The 19067-nt window shown below is 38.1% G+C and overlaps 2 protein-coding genes across 2 annotated transcripts in view; one reads left to right on the forward strand and one right to left on the reverse strand.

Moving 5' to 3' along the window:
- Positions 1-10578: 10578 nt before the first annotated feature.
- LOC308403160 (uncharacterized protein) lies at positions 10579-14048 on the reverse strand. The gene is made up of 5 exons (XM_080892424.1): positions 13769-14048; positions 12954-13029; positions 12698-12853; positions 12160-12249; positions 10579-11716 (listed from the first exon to the last, which is right to left on the reverse strand). The coding sequence occupies exons 3-5, from the start codon at positions 12800-12802 to the stop codon at positions 11501-11503; spliced, it is 411 nt and encodes a 136-aa protein (XP_080748550.1). The 5' UTR covers positions 12803-12853; positions 12954-13029; positions 13769-14048; the 3' UTR covers positions 10579-11500.
- Positions 14049-14172: 124 nt separating this feature from the next.
- Positions 14173-19067, forward strand: part of LOC308403159 (N-acetyltransferase 8-like) — a 561295-nt gene continuing 556400 nt past the window's right edge. The window contains exon 1 of the mRNA XM_080892422.1: positions 14173-14287. The gene's annotated coding sequence lies outside the window, so the exon portion shown is untranslated. The remainder of the gene's footprint in view (positions 14288-19067) is intronic.

Below are 19067 nucleotides of genomic sequence, written 5' to 3' on the forward strand. Positions count from 1 at the left end.
ACTTCTTGAACAACAGGTTAACCATGTACTCACCAGTTATATGGTTTCCTAGACAAACACTTTCATTTTCGAGCAAGCAGTTACAGAACATATTGTATTTTATTTCCAGCTGTGGTTATTATAGTGGATACAACTGCATATAATTTGGTAACTGCAGTGATATAGAGGATGTCAGCATCTATCTCTAGCTTTTATGATATTCAGTTTAGTTTACTCTCCAATAGATTAAGTTATAAGTTAGGTGACTAAAAAAGAAAATACCTAAAAATACCAAATAAAAAATAAACATGTAAAGGAAGAACCGCTGCCATTCGCATGGTCGGCCTCCTGAACTTGACCATCTGGGCCTTTTTGGACTCTGTCCCTCCGTCCTGGGCCCCCTCCGCCCATCCTGGTCGGGTGCTTTTCTTTTTTGGTTTTGGCCCGTTTTTGTGTTTCTGCTGGGCTGTCTGGAGCCAGCCCTTGGGGGGGGGGGGGGGGGGGTACTGTCATGGTCCTGGGTCGGTGACCCAGCGCTTTTAGTTATCATTTTCTAGTTTATGATGATGATGATTATTATTGTTTGAGTTCTGTGTGTTATATTTGGTCTGCCTTTGAGTCTGTCTCTGTCTATGGTGTCACCCCATCTGTTTGTGAATCTGTCTGGTTAGTTCAATGTCTTGTCTGGTTCCATGTGTCTGAGTTTCCTGTTTTATTGTGAAGGTTTGTGTCATATGTGAGTGTGCTCAGTTTACGTTTCCCCTGTCTCGTCAGCTGTGATTTCTCCCAGGTGTGTTCCCCTCCTGTCTCTCATCCCTTGATTTCTGCCGTCTGTGTATTTAAGCCCTGTGTTTCTCTGTGTCAGTGTCGCGTCGTACCCTCAACTAGCTGTGTGTTCTGCTTCTATGTTCCTAGTGTTTGGTCTCCTGCTCCAGTTTAGTGTTTCTTTCCAGTGTTTCAGTCCTTGGTTCCTCTGTTCTGACTTTTGGTTTTCTTTTGGTGAGTTTAGTTTGTACGAGGTTTTTCCCAGCAATAAAGCTGCGCCTTAAGTTTCACTTCCGTGTCTGAGTTCTGCATTTTGGGTCCACCACTCCTGCTTGCCTGCCACACAGCGATTCATGACAACTATGATATATGCTCAACATGCATTGTGCAGTGACAGTGACATATCGTCTCATATCAAACTTATTTGTAAAGATTCATTTAAAGACCAAAGCACACCAAAGTGCTTTCCAGTAAAACCATGATACAGATCAAATCACAATAAAAATATAAATTACAGATGTAAAATAATTACGTAATATAAATATAAATACAGAGCCAGATGAAAATCACACTAATTAGCCTCGAATGCCAGGTTAAACAAGAACATTTTTAGACCTGATTTAAACGATTGAATAGAATCTGATGCGCAAATGTGAAGAGGAAGATTATTCCATAATTTGGGTGCCGTAATGGCAAAGGCACGGTCTCCTCTGTTCTTCAGCTGAGACCTAAGGCACTAAGAGCAGTTGACCCGATGATCTTAGTGCTCTCTTAGCTGATCTCCTCCGTCTGTATAGCCCTAAGTAATCAGGTGCCATATCATTTAGGATTTTATATGTAAAAAATATGATTTTAAAATCCATTCAATATTTGATAGGAAGCCAATGTAAGTTGGCTAGAACATGGGTGATGGAATCATATCTTCTAGTGCCGGTTAAGAGACACGCTGTGGCATTTTGGACCAACTGCAATCGCTGAAAGAGGGAAGATTGGAGGCCCAATTAAAGAGAGTTACAATAATTTAGTCTTGAAGTGATAAATACATGAATAAGTTTCTCTAGATCTTTGCATGGTATATAAGGTTTAGCCTTAGAAATTTGGCGTAGTTGATGGAAGGTAGTTTTTACCACAGTGGACACCTGTTTATCCAGTTTGAAGGAACTATCCATAAAAACTCCAAAATTCCTAGCAGCATCAGTGAGGTGAATAGCAACAGGCCCAGGTGTACCAGTTAGTTGTCCCAGAGGCATATTTTTATCAAAAACAATAGTTTCCATATTCTTCTCATTTAGAGTAAGAGAGTTACATGATAACCAGTCTTTGACATCCCTCAAACAATCAAACAGAGGATGTGGTGAAGATGAAACATCCCCAGTCAAGTGGAGGTAGATTTGAATATCATCAGCATAAAATTAAAAGAGACATCGTGTTTTTCCAGAAATGGAGCCCAAGGGCAACATGTACAGGGAGAACAACACAGGACCCAGCACGGAGCCCTGAGGCACACCACAGCGAAAAGGGGTAGAAAAAGAGGAATGTTTTCCCATCGTGACAGAGAACGACCTCTCCGAAAAATATGATGCAAACCATGAAAGAACATTTCCTTTAAGGCCAACTACATGTTCTAACATTGCCAGAAAAAACTCATGGTCAACCGTATCAAAGGCTGAAATCTATGGTGGCCCCTAGAGACAAAGCACGTACAAACTCCAAAACACTTGCAAACTCCAAAACACATGCAAATTCCAAAACACATGCAAACTCCAAAACACTTGCAAACTAAAAAACACACACACAGTTACTAGGTAACAAAAGCTCAACACTGCCCCTAGCGTCCTGGAGCACTTCCGTTGTGTTTTGGAATTTGCATGTGTTTTGGAGTTTGTACGTGTTTTGGAGTTTGCAAGTGTTTTTGAGTTTGCAAGTGTTTTTGAGTTTGCAAGTGTTTTTTAGTTTGCAAGTGTTTCGGAGTTTGCATGTGTTTTGGAATTTGCATGTGTTTTGGAGTCTGCAAGTGTTTTGGAGTTTGTACGTGCTTTGTCTCTAGGGGCCACCGTAGAAATCAGATCTAATAGAACTAAGACCGCAGAGTCAGCGATTAGAAGGAGGTCATTGAAAACTCTTAGTAGGGCAGTTTCGGTACTGTGACGCAGTTTAAATCCAGACTGGAATTTATCACTGATGCCGTTTATCAGCGATATAAGTTTAGAAATTGGCCTGTAATTTGCGAGAATGATCAAGGCTGCTTTTCTTAATAACAGGTTGCATGACTGCATGTTTAAAGGCAAGACAGTCAGAACACAGCCAGATAACTTTCATTAAAAGTTCATTAAAAGTAAGATACAGGACCAAATTGTATTCAAAGCATCCTTAATGATACGAGAGGGAATAATGTCATGCAAAGAATTTGAGCTTCTCAGGTTATTAATTATTTCCTTTAAAGTCGAGAATGACACAGGTTCAAACTGTTGAAAAGCTGGTGAACATTCTGAAATTATAATATTATAATACATGGTAATAATAACTACATACTGAATGTCTATAATGTGTGTATATAATTGACACAATGTATAGGATAATCAGTAAGATTATGAACAAATTATTCTGGAAAAAAAGGATGATATGATAAATCAAAGTACTAATACTTTTAGAGACGGCCTCTCCTTATTTGGTCAGGTTCCTTGAGGTCATGCACATTACATCCCTGTGTCGATGACCCTAGGACCTTTGCTCTAGCTTCTCCTATCAGGCTGTTATTTATGTCTGTAAATGCTAAAAGGTCAGTCAGGCTGGCTTGAGGGGAAAAAGCAGAAAGAACCTTAATATTAAGAAGGGGTAAACACATACAAACTCTTGAATAAAATACACGAGTGAAGACTTGAAGAATGAACTACAAAGCAAAATGGGTTTCGGAGGGATAATGAGACTAAAGTTGAAGTTTTGCTGGCTTGATTAGTAATTAATTATCATGGTAACGTGTGCTGAATGCGTACCCGGAAGCATAAAGCCTGGGTAATAAGAAAGTTCAAAATAAGAATTGTAAGAGTCATTATCCCTGAATTTTAGGTTTTATTAAGCAAATTAGTGGAAAGAAAGCCTGACTTTGTTAAACTCACTTTTCACTACGTTTCTCGAGTCTTGCAATATTCTCCTAAAAATAACTGTAACTGTAGCAGGCAGAGATTATTCCTTTTACTATTCTTTGTCATAGCAGAGCTGAATGAGCCTCTCCCTGCTAGGGGAGCTTGGAAATGATGCAAAACATTCTCCATAAAGAAGTGGGTTATGTGATTTGATAAATTCAGATATTTTCATCTAAGAGGCATTAACGCATACATTTTCAGTATTTTGAAAAATATCCCCATTCATATATTCATCAGTAGATACCATTAGACTAAAAGATAACAAAATCTACTAAGAGTCAAATAAAAGCTTATAACACATCTATATAATGTGTACAGAATCAAGTGTGAATTAGACAAACAGAATGCAAGTACTTTAAAAGTGCATGACTGGAAGAAAGTTTAAATGTTTTTCATTACAACCAATACTTTATTGTGAATGTATGAACCAATTAACTGTTAACAATGCCGAAACAAATGGTCATGTCTGTCTATGTGCCTGAAGTTCAATAGGCTGCCGCAGCTGGTGTGAATTGGCCATTGGGAGCACAAGGCAGACTTTAATATCTCCCAGGGATTTTTCTGTCTGGTTGCATTTTTGTTGCATCATGTCTCCATGCTTCTCTGGTTAGAGGCTACTTGTGCTGACCCATCTTCTCTCCATAGAATTACCTCGCCATAAAAAAACCTTCATTAACCATTTTAAAACCAATAAAGACTGAAGAGATGTTTAAAACCTATCCCTGTTAAGCTTCACCTCAAGTTGTGTGATCTCAGTCATTTAAACCATGTGCTCCAGTTATACCATAAAAAAATGTATGGTATTTTTAAAAAGTAAAAACAAAACGGGACAGGAATGTATCATTGGATGAGTCACCACTCCAATGACTTACTGATCTTTTTACTTCTTCTTATTCTTCTGCCTTAATTTTGATTTAATTTTGATGTACAATTTTTCAAAGATATCTTGTTTAACTGTCATGTTAATAACATCTATTCATGTCCCAAAAGAAAGACAAGAAAACAATGCCAGCCACCTTCCCAGGTTTGGTATAAATAATAACATATCTTACATGCATTCTGTGTGATATTAAACACATCATCAGTCATCCTAAAATAACAACAACTTTAATAATAACTTTGCATCATATATTAAGTTGTAGTGTTTTCTTGTGCTGTGGTTCAAAATGATAATATATCACTAGGCTATATGTGCATATACCAGGGGAATCTTCCCTTACATGGCACTATTCTCTGGCCTGTGCTGTAAAATGCTCATTTCTATTCTAAAATTTCAAACAGAGCAGTGTTTGAGTCTTTAATCACCCCCAGGTAGGCAGAATCACCTGTAGTGGTGGATTTGCAAAGGCCATTTATATTCAAGGTTGATTACTTGTAGGGTGTCATTTGCATTATCAGAGACTCAGCACTAATGAGACTCGTGGTTTTAGGCCTTAATTGGATTGCTCCACCAGTCCCTTATTGATATTTGCATGCCACGGTTCATCATGATAAGTAATGAGAAGATTATTCACCAGAGGTAGCCAATTGCAAACTCCATCTGTGAAGTAAAAAGAGCACTGTCCATGCTATGGTTCCCATGGGGGTTGAGAGGGGACAGTCGCATGCAATGGCAAACATATACGGCAACACATACATTACAGTTAATATGGCATATTCCAGCCAGAGCCTGACAACTGATCAGCCTTTAGAACCTATATCAAGCCCTGTTTATATTTCAGGAGGCAGTTGTTGTTTACCAGCTCAGTGCTATTATGGCTTCCACAATAAATAAATTACTACTGTTCAAGCCAACCAAAGCAAACATCTGCCAGGGAGCAAGGCAAGGGGATTAAAAAGAATGTAGCTTAGCGAAACATAATCTGAAAAGAAGCATTTGCAAAATAAAAGACCTGGGATAGAAGAGGCTTGGGAAGCTATATTGCTAATTTACCTGATAAGAAAAGAACACCACTTCATAAATAGACTACGTAAAGCAGTCACAAAGCCATCAATCAGACTCACAGAAGGCGTCAGAGTTATTATAATTTATGTTTCACTACAAAACAAAGCGAACAGCTTGTTAGAAACATGTCAACAAAGCTATGGGACAAAACCTTTGACTCATTAAGGCAGATAATAAAAACCTGCTCATCAGGAAAGCATTCTTCTAAAATGAAAATGACAAAACATGAAATGTGGTACAGATGGTGCTTTTGCTGCAGGCATCAGAGTGTGGAGGTACTTTGGCTGGAATTCAAAGAAAAAACATTGTCATTACAACTTGTCAATTAAAAATTGCAGGGAATAAAACCATTTATTTTTCAAAATTGTCATGGTAATGTACACGACAGATTCTGTACATGTTTCTATCTGTGCAGGTTACCTGGATTTATGAATCATCTGAGTTAAAATGCAAAGACAAAAGGTAAATCGTGTCTATTTTTATGTGCAGGAGATGAGATGCAGACTTTGCAGACATCTGAATTAGCACATGGTGGCTTTAGATCCACCCAGCAAAATTTGTCATTTGGTTACCTTCAAAGATTGGAACTGCAACTACCAAATCAAGAAGAGAGGAATGCTGGCGTGTATGGCCTCATTCCTGCTATCATCACTCCCCTGAGCGTCCACTGTGGACAAACTCTGAGGTTTGTGACTGCTGATTTGGTGTGGTGTGAATCCCATTAAAAAACATTCCTCTCAGCTTGATAGTCAGCTTTCCGAAAAGTAAACAGGACTTGCAACCAAAACACACATCGCTGTTGATGTTTCCCAGATTTTCACTTTTTCCCCCAAATGCATTTCAGCACCTGAGGGGTTGATTTAATGGATGGATAGATAACATGGATTTAATGGATTCAGGGGTACATTTAAAATGAGAAACCGTTTTCATTTATGTTGCATTGGGGTCTTTAAAGGACATCCTATTTGCGTGGAGAAAGTGTTTTGCTGCAATGTTTTCAAACCTGACTGTCATGTCAGACATGACACGGCTACATCTGCAACTGTCAAAGCCTTGGTGCCTTCTAACCTGAACTCTGAGATGGAAAATGCCCAGAGCAGCATTTGACACTTCAGTGAATCTCATTACCATAAAGCATGATAGAGAAAAAGGCACATTTACGCAGCATGAAATATATAACAGTGTCCCCCCTGCCAGCTGTGCTGTCATCGCTCACGGTGGACACATGACATGTTCCGCAAAATGGGCATAAATGTTTTGGAAAATTAATCGATAGGGAAAATGTTTACACGACTCAATGTGGTTACTTGTGGTATTTACTTTCTTTGGAGGTGTTGTGAATGAATAAAAGCAATGACAGCCTCCTGCTGTGCTCACCGATGTGATGTTGGTCTCAGAGTGGTCAGTGCAGCATAAGCTTGGCTGAGGCTCCTACTGCTTGGCCTCTCCTGCTCTATCTAATCACTCAGACATGGCCAGGCCTCAGGCATGCTGCCCTAACTCTACACTAGCTTCGGGCAAGGTTGAAGCAGAGGGTACATTGGCTAAAAGCGCAGCCACAGTCATATCCCCAAGATTATCTACAGTAACGCTCAGACATCCTCTGCACTTCTCAGCTCTTTTTCACTCGTCTCGTTTATCTCATTCTCAGGTTGGTTTTATATTCAAGTAAAATGGACAGTTACTTAGCAGAATAAATTCTCAGCAAATGAAACCTGACATATCTGAGCCTAATATCGGAATATAGATTGTCAATCAATACAGTGTAGCACAGACCTTATAATTCTCTTCATGAATAAATCTCAGTAATTCTCTTCATAACCTTGTTCATACAAGACAAATAAAAATACAAATTAGAATTAACAAATTTTCACACATTTCAAATTCCTTCCAAATTGTGTGGAAATTTTCTCAGTGACATCACAGAACCAATTTTATGCATGCAAACTTTTTTTGTCTTCATAATGACCAAGAGTTTTTGTAATACTGTTTGGAAGAGATAAAATTAAACAAATTAAACGAAAAGCAAAATCTCACCACCTCCACAAACATGAAGAATAATTATATGATACAACCACATACTTGAATTTATATGTAAAAATTCTTCTCAGTCCAAATGTCTGACTTATCTCTGCAGTCTTGAAGTGCCTCATCCAGCTATGAATTCAGATATATTGCATCAGTAATCTCTCCACCTCTCTTTGTGTCTTATTGGCCGCAGGTCTATTGAGGCATCAAAGCAGCAAGGGATCTCAGAAAAGAGAGGCCTCCTCTGTGCCTCCTCTGATGGTCTGGCAGATGCATCATTTTCAAAGCAGAAATGAGTGGGCATGGGCTGTTGAAAGCTTCCAATTCTTTTTTTAATTTAAACATTTGAGTAAATGTTTGACCCTCAGTAAACTCTCAGTATTTCTGTTGGTTTTTTTGGGGTTTTTTTTTTTTTTGAAAAAATTAATATTACTTTCAAATTTTATATATATAGGAATGTAGAAATTGAAAGCTTCGCCTTTATGCTCAGCTCTCTTCGTGATGGACAGGTACAACGTCCACATCACTGCAGCCACAGCACAGATCCGTCTATCGATCTCCTTCTCCCGTCTCCCCTCACTCTTGAACAAGACCCGAGATACCTAAACTCCTCCACTTGGGGCAATAACTCCTCACAGAGTCACTCCACCCTTTTTTGGCTGAGGACCATGGCCCTCAGGAGGTCCTCATTCTCAGTCCTGCTCACACTCAGCTGCGAACCACTCCAGTGCGAGTTGGAGACGGTGGTCTGATGAACAGAACCACATCATCTGCAAAAAAGTCAAGACAAGATTCTGAAATAGCCCATGGAAGCCTTCCACTGCTTGGCTACGCCTAGTTAATTCTGTCCATAAAAATAATGAACAGAACCTGTGTTAAAGGGCACACCTGCACCAGGGCAAACCTTTGCCTGCCCCACTCCTGCTATACAGGTGAAAATAGAGCAACAGGACCGCTGAGTCTTTGATTTTATTTGCTCAGTGGAGCAGCCTCAGCAATTCTCACTAAGGGCAACTCCAGACCAGGGGCGGAGCGTGGGGGTGGCTTACTGGGCTTAAGCCCGGGTTGTTTTGTCAGAAGCCCGGGGTCTTTTGGAGTGTAATTTTTTTCATAGTTAGATGCCTGGCTGACAACTGTATAAAAGAAAAAGTACACACAATATTCGAAGCACATAGTGCACACTGTGGGAATTTACGACTGTGCGTGAATCCCCCCCTGATATTGGTATGATCCAAGCTCAGGCACTAAGCGACTGAGCGAGGGGGCGGGGCAGCTGCTGCCCGTCAGTGCGCTGTTGGAGAGACGGAGCCAGCCATACTAAGGAGAGCTTAAGTTTGACCAGGTACCAAAGCAAATCATTCGTACCGTACAAATAATGTAAATATGACGGTGAATCACGAAAGATTGATATCAAACTGATCACTTGACCAATAGTTACTTGCTGTTCAAGTGAATCAACAAATGGCGAAATGAAAAGCCGAACAAATGCTATTTTTTTTTAGAGAGTCTTAGCTTACGTGTGTTTATTTCATATTTTCAGTTCTTACCCTCCCCGACTAAATCGGTTTCAGTTATGTACTGAAATATAAGAATGGACATTAGAGGCTTCTTTCAAAGAAAAAACTCAGGTAAATGTTATTTTATATATTATGCTTTGTATGTTGTTCAGTATATTTCTATGCAAAACAAGAGGAATTTCAGTACACAGCAGGATATTCACATTTGTAACCAGATATTTACATACACTTTAGGGAGAAAACATAAAACATTTTTACTGTACAACATCAATTTAGATTAAACTTTTGTTTTAGATAAATATTGAAATATATTTTGAATTAGTTAAATGTCAGAATAAAGAGAGACAGAGCTGTCTATTTTTTATCACTTTGATCAAATTGATCAAATTTACACATATACACTAAGTTTGTTAATTAATAAGAAAACTCCAGACGATTCCATTCTGAGCTGAAGAAGCTTCTGATAGGTTAGTAGAGTCCATGTGAGTAAATTGGTGGCACAGCTGTGGATGCATATAAGGCAAAACACAGAGCCTGTTTTTTTGAAATGGGAAAATCAAGAGATATCAACCAAAACACCAGGAAAAGAACTGTGGAGCTCCATAAGTGTGGCTCAGTTTGAATACAATTTGGTGCCATTTGCAATTAAGAAATACAGACAGTTTCTCTCTTTACTCTTAAAGTTAACAAATATGTTTTTTATATTTATCAATCTAAAAAAATAAACATTTAGTCTAATTTGATCTTACAATTAAAAAAGTGTTTGTGTTTTTATCTGAACAGTACATAAATATGTGGTTTCAACTGCACTCTAAAAAAAGATCTGCTGGCTTAACGTAAAAAAATTAAGGTAACAATTTGCATGGATCTTTTTAAGTTACTTCAGCTTAGCCACTATAGCGTAAATGCCACAAGAGTTCTCTAGTTAGGCAAACTCTATTCCTTACGTACAAACAACATGATTTGCTTTGTCCTCTACAAGCTTAATTAAGTTGAACCAACTTAATTTTAATTGTTTAAAAAATTACTCCATTTAGTTATTAAAACTTATTTTTTTACTTTTATTCTACTCAGAAATATCCATGCAAATTGTTACCTTAATTTTTTTGAGTACTAGTAACTTACAATAACTTATAACTTACAATTATACAATAAATTACACATTGAAATTCCAGTTTTATGATCAAACTGTTTATTAGAACACCAGTCCACCATTCTAGACTCATTGACATTTCAATAGCAGACAAAATTGTTGCCTCCATAAAATAAATGACATAAAACACCCCTGTAAATCTGTCTCAAAAAGACTGAACATTTTGACAGTCATGCTCTGATTCAAGTTTGTTTGTGTTAAAGTGATAGTTTAGGTTTTTTTAAGTATGAAGTACATTGTGAGTGTATTACACACAGTAGACAGCAGTCAGCACATTCCTGCCACCAACACGCACGATAGGCTCAGTTTGTTTGTGTGACTTTGGTAAATCTGAACTAACCCGAACTAACACCAAAGTCACCAAATAACACAATTACACTTACTGATCAAGGCAGCAGGAGACCAGCAACTCCTGTGTGCTGTCAGGTAAAATTGCTGTTTTTGTCCATGGACGCTGGTGGGCCAGAGCGATTGAAACAACAAGCAGTAGAACTTCTCTTTCCTCACAGAAAAGGCTGTCTGATAGCAAAATAAAGCAGTAAACATATTCTTGATATAATGTACATTTAAACTGACATCAGTTTTATTAGGATGGAGGCTCATCTTGCGTGCCGGTGGCCCCGTCTGCTTCTCCGTAGGTGGAGCTTACTGACTGCCATCTACTGTGTGTAATACACTCACAATACATATGTACCTCATATACAGCCTCACTTCAAAAGACCCGAGCTATCCTTTTAAAGTGCATTATTTTTAACTAGGTGTACTTAATGCTCAACGCTCAACTTTACACCTACTGCCTACTGTAAAGTATGTAACACAACACATTGCAAACAACAGTGGAACATTTCCCGTTTAATTTGAGGATAGCCTCACTCTTCACATTTTTTAGTACAACAGTTTACTTTTTAGTGACATTACCTTAGGACTGGCTTTCAGATCATCCAGCTCGAGGAATATCTTTTGAAACACTTCAAAAGTGTTTTTCAAAAGTGTTTTTCAGTTCTTTTGGGTAGCTGAGGTTGAGTGCATATATCAGCCCCATTAGCAAGGCACAGGCTCTGGGTACATCCAGGTCTGCTAGGACTTCTGTTCCTTCAAGTATGATCCTTGCGCTGGCTGGATCAGACGTTGTGGCACCTCTGGTTACAATCTTCATCACTTCATTGGTAATATCCCCGCCACCATCCTGGTAGATCAGAATCAATATAAATGTTTTAAGTAATCATACTTATACATGAGAGTAACACAAAATAGGGCTGCAACTAACAATTTTCTCGATTATCTGATTATGTCTGTGAAGGTTCTCTTTGCAAGCTCCTTTGACGATTATCTGATTAGTTGTTTGGTCCAGAAAATGTCAGAAAATGGTGAAAAATGTCAATGTTTCTCAGAGCCCAATATGATGACCTCAAATGTCAAACATATTCAGTTTGCTGTCATAGAGGAGTAAAGAAACCAGAAACGATTCACATTTATGAAGCTGAAACCAGAGAATTTGGACTTCTTTTTCTAAAATAATTACTTAAACCGATCAATCAATTATCAAAATAGTTGCCGATTAATTTAGAAATCAATTAATAATAGATTAGATCGTACCTCTAATACAAAGTATAGTCATGTCTGATTTACCTGCTCTTTGAAGAGATCCTCCTCCTTTTCCCTGAGATACACCACTAAGCCACGGATAGCGACCTCTCGCCTTCTCTCCACAGAATCGTCCTGTGAATAAGAAAAAGAATGTCGAACTGCTCTTCGAGGAGGATGGGTTTTTGATAATTACATCCAAAAAAAAAAAAAAAAAAGGATTGACTTTATATGGCCTGAACTGTACCAATTATAGATTTCCAGTGATAATCAAAATAATGAATTGATCATTTCAAAGAGCCATTTCTCTGAAATGATCAATTCATGAACTTGAAAAATCCAGGTAACAAATAGAAAAACTGCAAAATCTTGCAAATTACTCTGCCAATCATGATCCACATCACCTATAATTTGTTTTATTATTAAGTATTTATAGTTTTAATTGATATTTGTGCCTCAAGCTCTAAACAATAATTTGACATAGTTGAGTTGTAAACAGCTACCTTTTAAGACTCAATATCACCTATTGGAAAAAAAAGTGGATTATCCTATTTGAAATAAACTACATTTCATTCATTCATACCTCTAGCAGCATGTTCTGGATGCGCCGAATGCGCATTTTTGCAGCCCCTCCTCTTGAGGACAGCAAGGACATTATTTTCTGAGAGTACTGGTCCAGCTTTGCCATGAATGTTGTCTCCAGGTTAACAGTGGTGATCCTTCTGAATTCTTGGTTTATCTGTATAAAAAAAACGGCACAAATAGGCACAACATGTTAATGTATACAATTTACTTTAAAAGAATACATACTGCAAATTATCTTATGGAAAAATATTTACCTGAACTGCATCAAAAAGAGCAGGCCATCTTTCTTTCAGGTCATTGATTTTTGGTGCTTGATTGACAACTTCCTGCCTGCGAATGGAGAATGTTATGTTATGTTTCCAAATCAAAGATATTTTTTCTTAAGTGATACAACTGCGCTTATGTATCTGCAGTTAACACCCAAAAGAGCAAAATTATATTTTATGTGCTAATGCACACTCAATGTAATGTCATTAAAACAACTAGTTTATGAATGTTACTTAAGATCTTTCCTGTGGCATTTCTACAACATGGCGTTCGCTTCCTCGCCCGCGTTTTTTGACTGAACTTTGACACAGGCTGTTCTTCAGCTAGGGCTCAATTAACAAACTTCAATCTCACATAAAAATAACTCTAGGACTTAAGCATCAAAATGCATCGATGTTAAACCGAATGTATACTCAGTAACCTACATTTGTTTAGTCATGAATGTAAAATGGCCCAGCCTTTTGCTGGTCAAACCTTCATCAACGCTGCAACGATTTCAAAGTAGAAAGAAGAAAAACATGTATTACCCTGTCTTTGCAGAGTTAAAACTACTGCTACAGAAGCTCAGTGTCAATTAACACCATTTGGCTGCCACCGTAAAACAAAACTTAACAAAGACTAATGTTACGGTCGAATTACTTCACAAGTTAGCCAGAAGTGTAACGTTACTAGCTTATCACCACCACTCGCCGAGGAAGAGTTTAGTGTTGTGTAAAAAGGATTTCTTGCAGTGCGTGTTGATAGAGTTAAAGTTAGAGTTATTAGCTGCTGTGAATAAAACAAGGCAAAAAATTGTACTCACCACAAAGCTTTAACGTTTGATAATGTTCCGTACAAAATGCCGCTTCTCTGCTTTCTCTCTTTGCCTCCGTTTCTTTCGATCAGTGGTCTGAGAGCACAACATGTCCGGGCAAGTCAGCCTTGTACTCAGCTTTTAAAGGACGCTTACGAGATTTTTAAGTTGTATTAACTGAATACACTTTCATGTTAAGTTAACACAGAAATGTCTGTTCAAAATCGATATATTACTGAGCTAAGACTGTTTTCTTTATTTTCATTTCGACCAACTCATTAAATTAAGTTATCAACTGATTACAATGTGTACATGCAACAAACTTAATTTTTTATGCAGAAAAAGCTATTAATTTTAAGCTTTACTTACTAACCCCATGAATCATTTTTTAGAGTGTGTATATTTGATGATTGTCAGCACAAAGAGGGAGAGAGAGGAACAGAGAGGGAGAGAGAGGAACAGAGAGGGAGAGAGAGGAACAGAGAGGGAGATGGAGAATGAGGACAGAACAGAGATGAACAAGAGCAGGTGAGACACACATGTTAGTCAAATGGTTGTTTACCAAAAGTATCACCGTATCATAGGTCCTCATGTATCTCGTACCTAGTGTTTCTTTTTAGGTTTGTTATTTTTCAAATTCTATATTTATTAAGTTATGCAGGCTTGTTTGCACAACAAGGCTAAATAATTATATAAACTTTTCTCAATCTAAATAGTGGACTTTGGTAGAATTAAAAAAATAAGTGTAGTGCAGGTCTATGATGATTTTTAGTGCTACTATCATCTAGTTCTGATTCTGGTTCTGTCTTTGTTAAATCCTAAGTAGTCCTGATTTTGAACTGTTGTAGTCCTGTTTTAATTCCGGATCAGTTTTGGGTCTGGTTGAATTGGGGTTTAGTCCTCGTGTCTTGATACAGCCCCGACTTTCTTCTGCCTTGCTGCTTAATTAAAAAACTAGTTTAAGGTGTCCTGCACATGTGATATATATTTTTCCCTATATGAAGTCATTCTTTTTTGAACAGAGCCTATTAATCTTTCAGTCATTTCTAACCCACCCCCCCAAAAAAAAAAAATCCCACATGCATACTACCCTTTAGGGCTAAGCCCCGGGTGTTTCAAATGTCTGGCTCCGCCTCTGCTCCAGACCGAGGCACAGTCCAGCCCCTCTCCAGGAGATTGGTTCCTTTTAGCCCAAACCGTGCGTGAAATGAGCCTGACTATATCTAGCCAGAACCTCTTAACCTCACGCACTAGCTCAGGTTCTTTCCCCACCGGAGATCTGACATTCCGTGTCCCAAACTCTTGTCAGTAGCCAGGGATTGGCCAGCCACCAGCACACACTGTACCCAATCCGTACAGAGCCTCTTCTGGGTAGTGGACCTATAGGAGGGTAACCCTATCCAAGGCAGGGTGACTTTTCCCTAGTTCGCTCTTTGTCTGGTCCCTTTAACCAGGACCAATTTGCCACAGGAGACCCAACCATGGAGTGAAAGCCCCCTGACAACATAGCCCCTGGGATCCCGGGGACACACAAATGTTGAACTGTTGTGAGTGGTCGCTGTCAGTCTGTTGTTTACATCAGCTGCCAGTATGTGTCCATGTCTATTTATTTTGTAGGAGGCTGTAAAACTTTGTGAATGGAGTCAGTGAAGCTCACTTCTGTCCAGTGATACTAAGGTTAGATGATGATGATATCCTGTTGGTAAGTGCTATGTTAGCCTATAACCACTTGTTGTTGTTTGGCATGTTGTCAGCTGTTTAGAGATGGGAAGGTCACCTCTGTAATCTACTGACAATAATTTTAATTGTCTGTAGATTAAGATTAATCAGATATATAGTCATGTTTAAGCACATATTTGTGTGCTAGAGCTCTGATTTCAGTTCAAGAGATTAAAGTTCTTTTCCAGATGCTGACCGTGTTGTCTCATTCCTTTGTACTTTTGCGCTGTATGGGAGGGAGACCCTTTCCCAGATGATAAAACATAGATACGATCCTTCAAAGTTAAATGAATGCCTACAAATTTGTTCTCTATTTGTTCCATTTTCTCACACCTTTTAAGGACACAGTGCAAAACTTATGCCATATGCGATATGAGTTTTTGTCTATTAGCAATTTAGGAATAATCTTGCAGGCATAAAATAGTATTTTTTCCTCCCTTGTAGGTAGTATTTTTTACCTACCCATATACCATTTAGATAGGCAAAAAATACTATTTCGTGCCTGTAAAAATGTGCATGTCTTAATAGATTAAACTACAGAAATAGGTAAAAATGTTATGTTTTTGCAAAAGGCTGCTAGTAAAAACAGAACACTAGCTTATCCCTTAATTAGGTACCTCTTTTATTTTTAACATTGAGGTCAGTGTTAAGTGGTTTGATGAACAAAAATAATTCCTCTGAAAATTGTGAAATGGAAGGACTAATGGGTGAAAAAAACCCAAAAAAAAAACAGCCAATGTCCAAAGTTTTAAACTTTCAAAGACCAAAAAACCAGAGAGCTATTGCTCAAGAGAACTTTAAAGAAAATGTACAAAACAGTCTGCCTCCTCAGAAGCAAAATATAAAGAAGTGAAGGGTGGTTCAAGAGTTTGGCAAAATACTGTACTTCATTATTTGTAAGCAATACAATATCAATGGCTGCTTTAAGATATTCAGTTTTAATATGCATCAAAAGGTTTCATAAACCCTGAGCTGCAAGCTCCTACACCATTCCAGTACCCAAAGCAGAGGTTGTAATTAAACCCACACTGAAATATTTCTATCATTTTTGGTCTCTGCAGACAGGAAGGATTCTTGTGGCAAATTGTGTGCTGCCAGCAACAGTATGTGGGGTCAGTCTCTGAGGCGTGTTTAGCTGGGCTGCCTTATCCCCTGTTCAATCTTGCCTTTTGTTTTCCTTCATGAAAATAAATGAAACAGTGCAGTCATCTGCAGAGGCGAGCAGAGCCCTCTTGACTGAGGAGGCCTTCGGGCTTCGTCAGGCTTTTCCAGCACGTTGTCATGGCAGTTCAGAGAGAGTGAGGGAGAACATTGCATCCCAGTGCTGCTGTGGAATGACAATAGGAAAAGGGCTACGAAGGGGATTGCTAATGCAGAATGCCAATCATAGCAATGTTGTTCTAATGTGCTGTATGAAAGACAGGTAATGGAAGCCTGAGACAAAGATCCTCCTGAAGGACAAAAAGTTATAAAACATAATTTACATTGTATCATATTTTCTTTACCACAATCCACTTCTGTCAGCCTTTTTTTGTTAATAACTTTGTCCTTTTTATAGACCTATATCTATCTCTACAGATTTATCTAGATTTATGGAGATCTAGAATGAATGAAAAGAAGAAATGATAGAGAAAGGCTAATCAATTGTGTCAGTCTGTAGTTAGTCTGTCTATAAGATAATGACAAATAATGATATATCTGCAATTAAAAACAAAACATTACCATTATTCAGCTATTCCCTCTATGACAAAAGATCCCCACTACCTTGGATGAGAATAACATTGCTGATTAGAAAGCAGAACATTGAGTGTAATGATGCTTAATGACGCAGTTCAAATGGGCTGCCCTCAAGTTGAATTCAAGCTGTTAGATCAGAAAGTTTTACAGAGTTTGTGGGGGTCTTATAGTTCAGCCTTCTTATATGGCTTTATTTGCTCAAAGGCTGAAAGTTTAGAGGGATAAGAAACCAACCCAGGAGAGAGCAGTGAGGTCTTAATGAGTTACGTAACTTCCCTGGCACCGCACATCCTCTGATGTAGGACCAGCCCAAGATTTTGGAGGACTTATATCTAATCCACAGATGGAGGGAGATTTGCAGGTAGACAGGCTAGAATTCTTATTTGACGGCTTTCTTTGTCCAAGAAAAGAGAGATGTCAGTAGCATCGCTTTACAAAATGACAGACAACGAACATTGCTTTTGTATTTCCTCTGACCTTAAGTGTTAGTAGAAATTATGCACAGGTATATGAAAAGGTTTTGGCAAATCATTAAAACTGCAAATTAGTTCATTTGTGAAGTGAGAAAAAGCAATCTGTACAGCAATGCACAAATATAAATCAGACATATGTTCAAGGATGTCACAGAGCTGCTGTGGAGTTTTAATAAAGTCAAATATAGCTAAATCTGCTTGTATCGAAATTGCTGCTAAAAATCTTTATCAGTCAGTTAATGAACTGAATGAATAATACAATGAGCTTGGGTTTTATGTATAGATACATACCCTGTGAATCAGAGTTGAACCTGACAAAAAGTGATTTTAAAAGTGGTTGAAGCAGTTGCTTGTTCTCAAGTTATCGCATTTACAGGATTTTCAGAAAACTTGACCTCTGAACTCTAACCTTGAGGTCATGGTCACTGACATTTTTTAGTAGATATACCTGTGGTATAAATTTGAAAGTCTTATGTCACTTCATTCTCAAGTGACTGTATTCACAAACTTGGGTTTCCATGTCATCCACTAGGCTGCCCGCCCAACAGGGTGATAACAATACCCTGTCAGCCTTTCACAGCTGAAGGGTGAAAAACTGAATCACAATGAAAGTTAAGAAGGTGAACTAAGATTAAGAAGCCTCTGAATTACACCTTCACCACCTCTCCATGCTCTCGATTTGGACTTTTGTTGCTGTCTTTAAACATGTTCTAATACTTTTGTTCAGCAGGGAAGAATCATTTTTTCCTAAATGTATTGATAAGTACATCCTCCTTCATTAAAAGATATGTATCACTTCAGTGAACTAGCAATATGTATAGGACTAAATAAACTGATAAAAAAAAAAAAAAAAAGAAAAAAGACAGAAAAATGAAAAGAAAACCCACAGAGTCTAAATTAGGATCTGGAGATGGCAGTATGAGTCTATCCCAGGAGGCAGAAAGCAAGGCCACTCCTCCAACTATTGCTAATACATTAAACTCATGAAGCATGGCTTTCAGCAATGCCCGGCTCAAATAACAGTGATAATAAGAGAAATGGAAAGGTTATAACCAAATATAAGACCTAAAAAACATCCAAGACTGGGGTTAGGTTTGGACAGCCAATAAAAGACATTTTTTTTCCTGGGCTAAAGACACAAAAATACATACATCAGTAACACAGCACTTAAATGTTCACACACCACATTTAGGAAGTTATAATGGTGAGTACAGCAGTTATCACACTTTTAAGGGCACCAAGAAAATACAAAGCCCTCTCACTGACTGATAAAAGCACTTTTCTAAACAAAGATAATGTAGACAGGAAATTAAAATCCACACTAAAATAGACATTGAAATAGAACAAGCACACTGAAATCACAACAATATAAAATAAAC

The sequence above is a fragment of the Rhamphochromis sp. 'chilingali' genome (assembly GCF_963969265.1).
Source record: "Rhamphochromis sp. 'chilingali' genome assembly, chromosome: 9".
NCBI classification, from domain to species: Eukaryota; Metazoa; Chordata; class Actinopteri; order Cichliformes; family Cichlidae; genus Rhamphochromis; species Rhamphochromis sp. 'chilingali'.

Bases quoted from the DNA above. Each gene is read 5' to 3' on its own strand.
- LOC308403160 (XM_080892424.1), bottom strand. From the start codon at position 12,802: ATGGCAAAGCTGGACCAGTACTCTCAGAAAATAATGTCCTTGCTGTCC. The intron at 12,250-12,697 runs GTATGAATGAAT...TCTTATTCACAG, and splicing joins TCCAGAACATGCTGCTAGAG to GACGATTCTGTGGAGAGAAG. The intron at 11,717-12,159 runs GTAAATCAGACA...CTGATCTACCAG, and splicing joins AGGATCTCTTCAAAGAGCAG to GATGGTGGCGGGGATATTAC.